Source organism: Branchiostoma belcheri, unplaced genomic scaffold (assembly GCF_001625305.1).
Source record: "Branchiostoma belcheri isolate BF01 breed outbred unplaced genomic scaffold, Haploidv18h27 scaffold201, whole genome shotgun sequence".
Taxonomy (NCBI): domain Eukaryota; kingdom Metazoa; phylum Chordata; class Leptocardii; order Amphioxiformes; family Branchiostomatidae; genus Branchiostoma; species Branchiostoma belcheri.
Window position 1 is genome coordinate 212,969 of NW_017803503.1, and position 11,212 is coordinate 224,180.

Genomic DNA, 11,212 nt, shown 5'->3' on the forward strand with positions numbered 1-11,212 from the left:
GGTAAAGATTCTGAAATAGTTACGACCACAATTTGTTACAATACTACAGCTGCAAAATGACAATTTTAAACCACAGTCGATATTACTTGTTCAAAATCACATTGAATTTGGAATCTACCATTATAAGCAACCAACTTTGAGCTTGAAAAGTACACAAGCTACTATTAAAACTGTACATAACTTTCAAGAATTGTAACTTACAAGATTAGAATTTAAGAATGTTTAATAGTACATTTTTTTGTATCTGGTGTCCTGCCTACTTGCTACAAGAAATTTTTAAGTTAAAAATTTCATGTGTTCAAAACTCCCTAAATTCTTTTGAGAGAAAAAAATTTACATTCAGGATAAATCAAATTTAACAATGATTGAGCAAGTTCATTTATCCATCCCTAAGTTTCTTGCCTTTACCCTGCTCTGTCTCAAAATAATTGTTTTCAAAATCGTCATACCGGTGATAATGATCACTGGCCATTACAGTAAGCTGTGGTGTTTGTGTTGGATTCAGTGATAGTCTGAGACTGACCCAGTTCTGTCTTAAAATAATTGTTTTCAAAATCGTCATACCGGTAATAATGATCACTGGCCATTACCGTAGCTGTGGTGTTTGTGTTGGATTCAGTGATAGCTTGAGACTGACCCTGCCCTGTCTGATCCTGACCACTGGTCATTACAGTAGCTCTGGTGTTTGTGTTGGATTCAGTGATAGTCTGAGACTGACCCTGTTCTGTCTTAAAATAATTGTTTTCAAAATCGTCATACCGGTAATAATGATCACTAAGTGTCATTACAGTAGCTGTGGTGTTTGTGTTGGATTCAGTGATGGCCTGAGACTGACCCTGTCCAGTTTTAACACGATTGTTGTCAATATCTTCATACTGGGTATCCTCACCATTGGACATTACAGTAGCTGTGGTGTTTGTGTTGGATTCAGTGTTGGTCTGAGACTCAGACCCTGTTCTGTCTTAAAATAATTGTTTTCAAAATCGTCATACCGGTAATAATGATCACTATTAAAGTGTCATTACAGTAGCTGTGGTGTTTGTGTTGGATTCAGTGTTGGTATGAGACTGACCCTGCCCTGTCGGATCCTGACCGCTCAGGTCATTGTGGTAGCTGTTTTGTACAGAGAATTTAGTTTCGATGCAGTTGGTCCTGTGCCATAAGATAAATTTCTAGCATCGAGAGATTCAGTGATGGCCTGATACTGACCCTGCCCTGTCTGATCATGACCACTGGTCATTACAGTAGCTGTGTTTGTACACAGAATTTAGCTTTGATGCAGTTGGCCCTGTGCCATAAGATAAATTTCTAGCATCGAGGGATTCAGTGTTGGTCTGAGACTGACCCTGCCCTGCCTGATCATTACCACTGGTCATTACTACAGCTGTGGTGTTTGTGTTGGCTTCAGTGTTGGTTTGAGACTGACCCTGCCCTGCCTGATCATGACCACTGGTCATTACGAGAGCTGTGGTGTTTGTGTTGGATTCAGTGTTGGCCTGAGACTGACCCTGCGCTGTCTGATCATGACCACTGGTCATTACGACAGCTGTGGTGTTTGTGTTGGATTCAGTGTTGGTCTGAGACTGACCCTGCCCTGCCTGATCATGACCACTGGTCATTACGACAGCTGTGGTGTTTGTGTTGGCTTCAGTGTTGGTCTGAGACTGACCCTGCCCTGCCTGATCATGACCACTGGTCATTACGACAGCTGTGGTGTTTGTGTTGGATTCAGTGTTGGTCTGAGACTGACCCTGCCCTGCCTGATCATGACCACTGGTCATTACGACAGCTGTGGTGTTTGTGTTGGATTCAGTGGAGGCTTGATACTGACCCTGCCCTGTCTTAGCATGTGGTTTATCAATATCTTCGTACTTGTGATCATCAGCATTAACTGCTGTGTTACCTTCACCTGCATACATAGGATTTGTCAGCACTTGGTTATGGGATAGATTTCCAACGTTCAGAGATTCAATGTTAGCCTCGCCCTGCCCTGTCTTAACACGTGGTTTATCAATATCTTCGTACTGGTGATCATCTGCATTTACAGAAACTGCTGTGTTACCTTCAGCTCCATACATAGGATTTGTCTTTAAGGCAGCTAGCACTTGGTTATGGGATAGATTTCCAACGTTCAGAGATTGAATGTTAGCCTGGCCCTGCCCATTCTGAACGTCAGTATCCTCATACGGGTTATCATTTGCAATGGCCAATACAGAACTGCTGTGTTAATTGTGTTACCACCAACAACATTGGGATTTAACCCCAAAGGGGGATGCCTGCTCTTTATCTTGTTCCAAACTGTAAGAATGATGGCGCCAATCAGGACTAGCAGACCAGCTACTGGACCACAGACTGAGCCTATGAGAACAGGTATTGGGAAACTGGGAGCAGATTCTGGTTTGTTTGAAGTGATTGCAAGGGGCGAAGTTGGTGTTGCTCTTGTTTTGCCTGCAAGGCTTAATGTTGAGTCTGGATCTGACATTGGGGCAGCATTGACCTTGAAGTGATAGTTGTGTGAGAATAATTGGATTTTAGCTATCCGTGTTGATGCGATTGGCTGGGGTGAACTGGGAGCAGATTCTGGTTTCTCTGAAGTGATTGCAAGGGGCGAAGCTTTAAGTGTTCTTGTTTTATCTGCAGGGCTTGATGTTAAGTCAGGGTTTGGTTTTGGGGCAGCATTGAACTTGAAGTGAGAGTTGCGAGAGATTGTTTTGCTTGTGTTTTCTGCGGGGTTTGCTGTTGAGCCATCAGTGGTTTTAGAGACTGATGGGCTAGCATTGCTTTCTGTATCGCCAACTGAAGGTGTTGACACTGCAGCAGAACTGCTATGAACAGTAAAAGGTGATATGCTTGGCTCTTCACATATCAAATCTTTAGGTTTGACACGTGAAAGCTTCTGTCCCTGAAGTTTCGTGGGTTGTTTACATGTTATCTGGTCGTTAAATGCAGGAATATGCCTGAAGGCAACCATCCTACAGTCACACTGCCAGGGGTTGTTGTTTAGGTACAACAATTTTAGCTGGGGCAGATTTGCAATTGTACCAGGAGGGATGGTAGTTATCTGGTTGTTGTTCAGGTACAACAATTGTAGCCGGGACAGATTTGCATATATACCAGAAGGGATGGTAGTTATCTGGTTGTTATCCAGGCACAGCTTGTGTAGCTGGAGCAGATTTGCAAATACACCATAAGGGATGGTACTTATCTGGTTGTTGTACAGGTACAACAAGTGTAGCTGGGGCAGATTTGCAAATGTACCAGAAGGGATGGTATTTATCTGGTTGTTGTTCAGGTATAGCTCTCGTAGCTTGGGTAGATTTGCAAATATACCAGAAGGGATGGTACTTATCTGGTTGTTCTTCAGGAACAACAATTGTAGCAGGGTCAGATTTGCAAATATACCAGAAGGGATGGTAGTTATCTGGTTGCGGCTCAGGGCCAAATGATGTAGCTTGGTCAGATTTGCAAATATACCAGAAGGGATGGTAGTTATTTGGTTGTTGTTCAGGTACAACCCTTGTAGCTTGGTCAGATTTGCAAATATACCAGAAGGGATTGTATTTATCTGGTTGTTGTTCAGGTTTAGCCATTGTAGCTGAGGCAGATCTGCAAATGTACCAGAAGGGATGGTAGTTATCTGGTTGTTGTTCAGGTTTAGCTTTTGTAGCTGGGTCAGATTTGCAAATGCACCAGAAGGGATGGTACTTATCTGGTTGCAGGCCAGGTCCAACTGTTGCAGCTCGGGAAGATTTGCAAGTGCACCAAAAGGGAAGATAGTTATCTGGTTGCCACTGAGTATCAACTTTTTTAGCTCGGGCAGATTTCCAAATGCACCAGAATCGATGGTAGTTATCCGGTTGTTTTGAAGGACTAAATATTGTAGCTCTGGCAGATTAGCAAATGTACCTGAAAGGATGGTAGTTATGTTGTTGGAGGACAGGTTCAACTCTTGTAGCTGGGGTAGATTTGTAACTTTACCAGAAGGGATGGTAGTTATCTGGTTCTTAATCAGGCGCAACACAGACAAATTCTTATACCGTAATAGCTCAGACTTGTTTACAGTTTTGATAAGGTTATCTATTAAATGTAACACAGAGATGGATGCTGGGAGGTTCTGAGGGATGCTGGTGAGGCCTAGCCTGTTGCAATTGGCGAATGATGATGATGTAAATCTGCAGACAGCTTCTGGCATGTTGGGCTCCTTCAGGATGATGAGAAGGAAAATCAACACGTGTCGCAGCTTTCTTCCCATTGTGTCCTGACACCTAAACAGAACGGCAAGCTCCTCAGTAAGGCTAGCCTGGGCACCATCCGGATTTTCCCTATACAACGCTCGAAATCATTTTTTCGAGCGTTGCATAGCGAAAATCCGGATGGTACCCAGGCTACAGTAAGGCCACTCCAACTTTATGTTGGACGTCGAAATTTAAAGAAATGATAACTAAACATAAGGTCCCAGGTTAAACTCTTGGTTTGTACAAGAGAAAAATTTTGTTACACTCCAATTGCCCTCCCATGACTTTGTTTTGCCCACTTGGTAAATCATAAATTCCTCTAAAATGTCATAGAACAAAAAATTAGGTTGGAGTGGCCTCAGAAAATCAATGATTTTAGAACATCTCTAGGTGTCCAGTGTGACTTCGTTTTCCCCTTGTTTTCTGCTAATATATGTAGGATTGAGAGAGTGACAAGATGCCTTTGGGGTTAGGCTAGGGTTGTTGCCTTGAATCTGAATGTTCTGGGTTTAAATCCCTGCAAGGATATCCATTATTATATATAATTTATATACATATTATCATCTTTAGAGTACAGCGTATTTTAGATTTGTTGCTGGGACCCATGTTAACTTCCGGTAATGAAGAATACGCATCCCTGTGACACATAAAGGATTCTGACAGCCGCAGTCGAAACTACAGCACTACCAAAAATGCTTTTTCTTGTTTTTCTTGTTTTTCTTTCTTCTTTCTTGTACAAAGAAAATGTATCCTATAGAAAGAAAATTATTCTTTGAACAAGAAATTTAAGAATCCCCGTAGCAAGAAAATTCAAGAAACACATGTGTTTCTTGAGTAAGAAAACGATTCTGTCCACAAGAAAATATTTCTTGGACTAAGAGCTAACTGTTCTTGAAGCAAGAAAACCATTCTGTACACAAGGAAAGATTTCTTGTAGCAGAAAAAAAAGACCTAAAAATTCTTAAGTTTCTTGTTGGTGAGCATGATAGTAGAAATATTTTCTTTCCTTTAGAAAAAAGGAGAATAAAAATTCTTTGTGTAAGAATCAACAAACCAAATCTTTCAAGAATGTTTCTTGAATTTTCTTGAAAATCCCCCTGGCAAGAAAATATTTCTCAACATAAGAAAATAAGAAAAATAAGAAAAAAATTTTTGGTAGTGAGAAAACAGCCCGTAAACTAACCAGCGGGGCTCCTGTTTCCAGTTGTTATTGTTCATACCTGTTAATTGTCTGAGAATTGCTGCTTGAATATGGATATTGTGTTCTTCTTGTGGCCTTTTTTAGATCTCCCACACAAGGAAAAAATCAACAAAATACCAAAAAGATTGAATTAAATTTTATACTTTACTTCTTTTTCTGAAATATCATGAAAAATTAGCCATTGTAGGACTGTGTTCCTTACATACATGCACTCTACTGAATAATGCAATTGTAAAATATCTCCTGGTAAGCAAAGACAGATAAGCTAGTAAGCTGTGTTACTGTGTTCATTTTGGAAAGCCTTGTGTTCGCAAAATGGTCGTAACATCAAGCGTTAAAAACAGTTGAAGCAGACTGTGGCTTAGCAAAGTCATGATGGTTTATCTGTAGTTCTGGTTCCAGCGAAAATTTTACCAATAGTGCCACGTCAGCAAATAAAACAATCATGGCAAAGCACCCCTGTTACTTCGCTTTCCTTAGAACTAACCTTTTCCCAAGCAGATATTGAGATGAAAATTTCCTGATATCCAGACTTTTCTGACAGCTATGAAACATTGTCGTCAGTAAAAAAAACAGCAAACCTTCCTCCGTCATATCTCCTTAGAGAATCAAAATCTGATTGACAACTCCGATCTGTACAGTCACTGGTTGCCAGAACTTGGAGGTAACATTAGCGGCAGGGTGACCAGACAGAACAGAAAGATTGACCAATTGCCAGCAAGAACCGACCGTTATAAAAAGAGCTCAATCCCATACTTTAATGTCACACTGTTGAACGACTCTGTATAGTAGGTAATCCGTACACTCAGTCCTTTTGTGCCTACAGGTTGTATTTAGCGTCCTTGTATATACTTTACTAGTTTTTAAAAGAAAATAAGCTAGGGTTTTAAATATTTGCGGCATTATGATTTTAATAAGTGATATGTAATATGTGCAAGCAATTCAGCCTGTGACTGTGATGTGAAACATGCCAATTGTACTGTTTATTGTATTAATTTTGTGAAATATTCCCAATATATTGCCAGCCTTACCTATGGGCGTGGGCCAGTGGCAAACTGCCTACAAGGCATTTTACCTCAATCATTCATCCTCCCGTAGATACATACCTTTCACGTTGGTCAGAATAGCTTTAGTACAGTCACTTTCTGAACAGGAACTCGGGCACAGGTTGCTGTATAGTTCTTATAGGGTGTGTCAGCCTCCCTCTGTATCTAGCTGATCCTCAATGCAGTGTCACAAACAACCTAAGATTGGTCTTACGTAAATGGTGGAGTTAATTGTCTGAAGCTGGCTATTTGAATAACATTTATGATGAAAATTCAAACCATGCTGCCGGTCTCATGTTGCATATTCACTTGTTTTCATCATACCAGCATGATACTAAGAAATACATACAGAGGTGGTATCAGATTTTGTAAGATTTGATAGCGTCTGACAGTAGCATTTCAAATTATTATTAATAAATGACTTTTTTTATCTTTGATGAGACTGTATGTTTGTTCAGCAAGATAACTGAGTCTAGAATGCTTAAATGGATTAATTTTCTATGTGGTAACAAAACAGGGTTCTAGCTAGTTCAAAGTAACGTAGGGGCCCCCTACGCTATAATTTTGACCCCCTACGCTAAATTCCCCCCCCCCTATGCTATAATTTTGACCCCCTACACTAAATTTCCCCCTATGCTTATTTTTAATACAGCATAGGGGCAATGTGACTGTATTTCTTTGTTCAAGAATGCCAGATCAAATGTGAAAAATCAAGGATACATTGTACATACCTTTAGAAATAACATTTTTTTCCCTTTGGCTATCCCTCAAATGACCTCTTTTTAAGCTCAAATTTTCAAAAGCTCCACTTCGCTCCCTCATCATGCGGCCAGTGCCACTACGCTAAAATTAAATCCTTGCTAGAACCCTGCAAAAAATTGAAAATGGTTAGATTTTCGTCTACCTGGCGGTTTTCCATGGGACTGAGGCTGACCTTTGACATGTACAACAGACTGATTTTTGAAATGCATACTTTTGTGCATCATTAAATCTTAACAATCATTTACTGAGAGAAGGGGGCAGTCCGAGTGCAAGTATTGTTTTAGATTAAAGCTATTGGCTGAAGAACGGTTCTTGTTTTGTTTAAATCCATATTTGGGAGGGCTCTGGGAGTTAACAGTCACTGAAGGAATCACAAAGTTTAGTAGTCAGGCTATACAAATACAGATACATGCATAAAATGATATTTCTTGGTTGTCTGTCTAAGTCACTGATATGCAGATCAAGGAATTTCCAATTTAAATGCACCACATATAATTTTCTTGCATGTGGTACACCTTTATGCAATAATACATGTTGAAATCATGTAAGATATAGCATAATGGCTAACCTTATGTTTGACGTGCTGTCACACTCAGACAATGACAACGCTGCGCCAAAACATGTCCAAGATTGACTTTCCTGTGATTATCAACGCTGGCGTCTTGGCACCAAGCTACGGCTCTGAACAACCGCTGGATCCTGACTTAGTCTTCAACCCTACTTACGCCCTGTACCCCAACGGCGTCACCACTTCTATCCAGTTCAACGGGATAACACTTCAGGGTGGAATCACACGAGAAATGGCGAGAAACGCTCACACGCTCGCACAGAGCCTAACTAGCCCCGTGACCTTTACGATCCTTGCCGCCGTTTCGGTAACATCATGGCCGAACGTAAAATGGCTGCTCGAACAATCCGATACGTACACGTTGACGCTTTATGAAGGAGGACTAAGCGTCGATCCCGTCGATCTCTTCACTATTCGGAACGATTTCGATTGGAGCAGAGTTCTGTACGACATTACGACCGAGAAGGCAGCAGAGTTAGCTCGGATGAGTGAGACTGGAGGCAGTTTGGTCAATGTCTTCCAGGCCAACTACAGGATCTACGGACGGGACGCTCTCTCAATCACATGGGCACATGGCGTGAACTCAAGAGAGGCTCTTGAAGAGGCCGTTGGAGGTTGGTTTCAAAATTTCAAGTCATTTCATATAATTCAGCCATTAAGCTCTATTGGACCAGGTGTAAAATTTTAGATATATCATCCTTGTACTAATGTAAGTGACAAGCAGTAAAGAGGACCTGGTATAATTTTTAGAGTGCAAAAATGTCTTACTGTCCCCTCTCCCCCACTGTATATACTTAGCCTATCGTGAGATCACCATGTTAGAGGCTGATGTCAACATCCGCTCAGACGGCATTCCCATCATGTCCGACAACGCTTCCGGTACCGGAGGTGACGTCATGACGTTGGAAGAGTGGCTGGGCGCTGTAACCATCACACAGGGTATCATGCTGGAGTTTCATAGTGTCAACTCAGTAGTCCCAGCTCTGGAGGTAAATGGGGGCCCACATGCCCTTTTTCGTAGAGCGTAATCGGCCGTTTTATTCCTACGTAGAACATAGATGGACTGCTTTAATTCAACCTAGAGCGTAATTGGCCCATTTTGCATGGAGCGTAATTCGCCGTTGTAATTCTACGTAATGCGTTGTAGCCACTTGGAATTTATCGTAATTTTAAAGCGTAATCGAGAGACTTCCTGAACTCAGCGTAATACGTAGCGGGCTCTCAAAATTTAGCGTAGAGCGTTGACAGGACACAACCCCCCACCCATGCAGGTCCCCGTAAATGTTGGATATACCAAATACATCAAATATACTATGCTATATATAGTATATATATAGAATTACCATAGGTTCAAATACATTACATCATCACCAAGTAATCATCTTTATTTTCTATGATGTCTTGAATCAATGAATATTCATACATAGATAATGATGATAATTTCATCATTAAAATTGTACAGAAAATCCCAAAGCTTCGTGACCAGTTAGCCTGTGTTTGCACGTCAATCTCTTTCTCCATGGTTTTGATTAACCCCTCCCCTTCTGAGGGGTCATTTTCTTGATATTACAGATATTCCGAAGACGCTACGAAGACTTGAAAAGCCCAATCATGTTGAAAGCAAAGATGCCTGGTCTCTTCAGCAAGGAGACATTCATTAATCCAATTATTAATATGTTTCCTCACGTGTCAATAGGTAAGAACCTTGTAGTTTTAATAATTATTGGAAACCTTGTATTGTATAATAATTATTATTCGTTGGTGAGTCACTGAGTCAAGAGACTTTTTGTTATAACCAAGTCTTTTTATATTCAGTCGATGTTTAGGTTTAACCATCTACATGATTGTATAGCTGCAGTGACACCTGTGCTGCAGTGCAATGTGAACCAGTCAGAATTCCGAATCACCGAAACGTCACCTGTGAATAAAACGACTTGGTTGTATAAAAAGTCTGTATTGTATATTTGTAAAAACTTGTACAACTTTGTATATAAAATTTTCCATCCAGCTGATGTGAAAGTGTTATAATATTTAATGAACTTATGGTTTTTTTTGTATGATTTCTCTTCAGTTTTTGCCCTGAGCCCAACAAGCCCATCGCAGGGTTACTCTCGTGCCCAGGTTGAGGAGGTAGCCTGGATGTGTTCCAACCTCACACAAATCGTGGTGGTTTTCAGTGTAGACGCCAGACAAGTAAGTGTAGATGGTTGGAACAGTGCACTATTTTTTGCATTGGAACAAGCTTCAGAATCTGCAACTTTGTAGGATCTGAAATATCACTAGAAAGGCAACATTTCCAAAGCAACTACCATCACATGGTCTTCCATTGTGCTGCTCTGTATTTTTTTGTTTTATTCTAAGAGCACTCAAACACATTGAATTTGATATATATATAATATATATATATATTACAGTGTTACTAACCAGCCCCTCCAACTTGCTACATAATGAGACAGTATAACAGGACGAGTGTGTCTGCTACAGGTCTGGTGTCTGGTGCAGGTCATTACCTCCATGAAAAATGGAGGTATTGTTTTTGGCGTGTCTGTCTGTATGTCTGTGTTTCTGTGTGTGTTTCCGCAACTTTGTAGTCAGCATAACTTCAGAACGCCTTTATGGATTACGATGATATTTGGTATGATGGTAAGTCTTGGAAAGACAAAGGTCAAGGTCAAGTATGGGCCTCCTGGTGGATGACCTTGGTACTGCAGCAGAACTTCCGGTTTTTGTATCTTTTGTCCTGAACAAGCTGTGGTCTTGAATTTCTGGTGACAGATAGCTTATCCTGTCAGGAATAAGTGGCGTAAGTTTGGTCCCCCTAGCAGCTTGTTCTGGAACTGCAGGTTAGTTTCTGGTAAAAACTTTCAAAGCCAATAAGTCCAGATAGGAACAACATGTTTTCATAATTTTTGGTGTGTAGGTAGCTGAGAGAGAGATGTACATATTAATTAAATGCAAACTATGCAAATGAGGACTTTATTTGCATAATTAATGAGGGAATTCTATAATTACAGTGTTTTACATTATACTACTTTCATACATGTAATGTATGTAATCTATGGCAGGCGGAACATCAACATATACTAATTATGCAAATGATGACCTAATTTGCATAATTAATGCAAAAATTCTGTGATTTCTTAATGGTGAATGATGGGAATGTCATACTTGGGACATCTGTAAGTTAATCAAAAGTTAACATACATCAAGATGCATATATCATGTTAATGCAGAGGTCATTTGCATAATTAAAGAAGAAATTTACATTTACATATCAAGCCCATATTTCATGGAGGTATGAAGTCTCGGAATTCTTGTTGCTCTTGTTTTCAGCAGAAAAAAACATAATGTTTTCTTAAGGTAAACATAAATCATATCCAAATCAACAGATAAAAATAAA

The 11,212-nt window shown here is 40.2% G+C and overlaps 2 protein-coding genes across 2 annotated transcripts; both read right to left on the minus strand.

Moving 5' to 3' along the window:
• Positions 1 to 298: 298 nt before the first annotated feature.
• On the minus strand, positions 299 to 1,919 carry LOC109469382 (cell wall protein IFF6-like). The gene is made up of 3 exons (XM_019767883.1): positions 1,357 to 1,919; positions 524 to 879; positions 299 to 315 (listed from the first exon to the last, which is right to left on the minus strand). The coding sequence occupies exons 1-3, from the start codon at positions 1,917 to 1,919 to the stop codon at positions 299 to 301; spliced, it is 936 nt and encodes a 311-aa protein (XP_019623442.1).
• A 418-nt stretch (positions 1,920 to 2,337) lies between these two features.
• Positions 2,338 to 4,252, minus strand: LOC109469384 (leucine-rich repeat-containing protein 15-like). Its single transcript, XM_019767884.1, has 3 exons — positions 3,440 to 4,252; positions 2,798 to 3,163; positions 2,338 to 2,358 (listed from the first exon to the last, which is right to left on the minus strand). The coding sequence occupies exons 1-3, from the start codon at positions 4,250 to 4,252 to the stop codon at positions 2,338 to 2,340; spliced, it is 1,200 nt and encodes a 399-aa protein (XP_019623443.1).
• Between the last annotated feature and the right edge of the window lie 6,960 nt (positions 4,253 to 11,212).

Excerpts from the sequence above, each read along its gene's own strand:
- LOC109469384 (XM_019767884.1), bottom strand. The coding sequence starts at position 4,252 with ATGGGAAGAAAGCTGCGACACGTGTTGATTTTCCTTCTCATCATCCTG. Across the intron at positions 3,164-3,439 it reads TGACCAAGCTACATCATTTG|CTACACAAGCTGTGCCTGGA; the intron begins GCCCTGAGCCGC and ends AATCTGCTCCAG. Across the intron at positions 2,359-2,797 it reads CTGCAGTGTCAACACCTTCA|GCTCAGTCTGTGGTCCAGTA; the intron begins GTTGGCGATACA and ends CTGTTCTCATAG.
- LOC109469382 (XM_019767883.1), bottom strand. The coding sequence starts at position 1,919 with ATGTATGCAGGTGAAGGTAACACAGCAGTTAATGCTGATGATCACAAG. Across the intron at positions 880-1,356 it reads ATGACCAGTGGTAATGATCA|CCAGTATGAAGATATTGACA; the intron begins GGCAGGGCAGGG and ends TGGTGAGGATAC.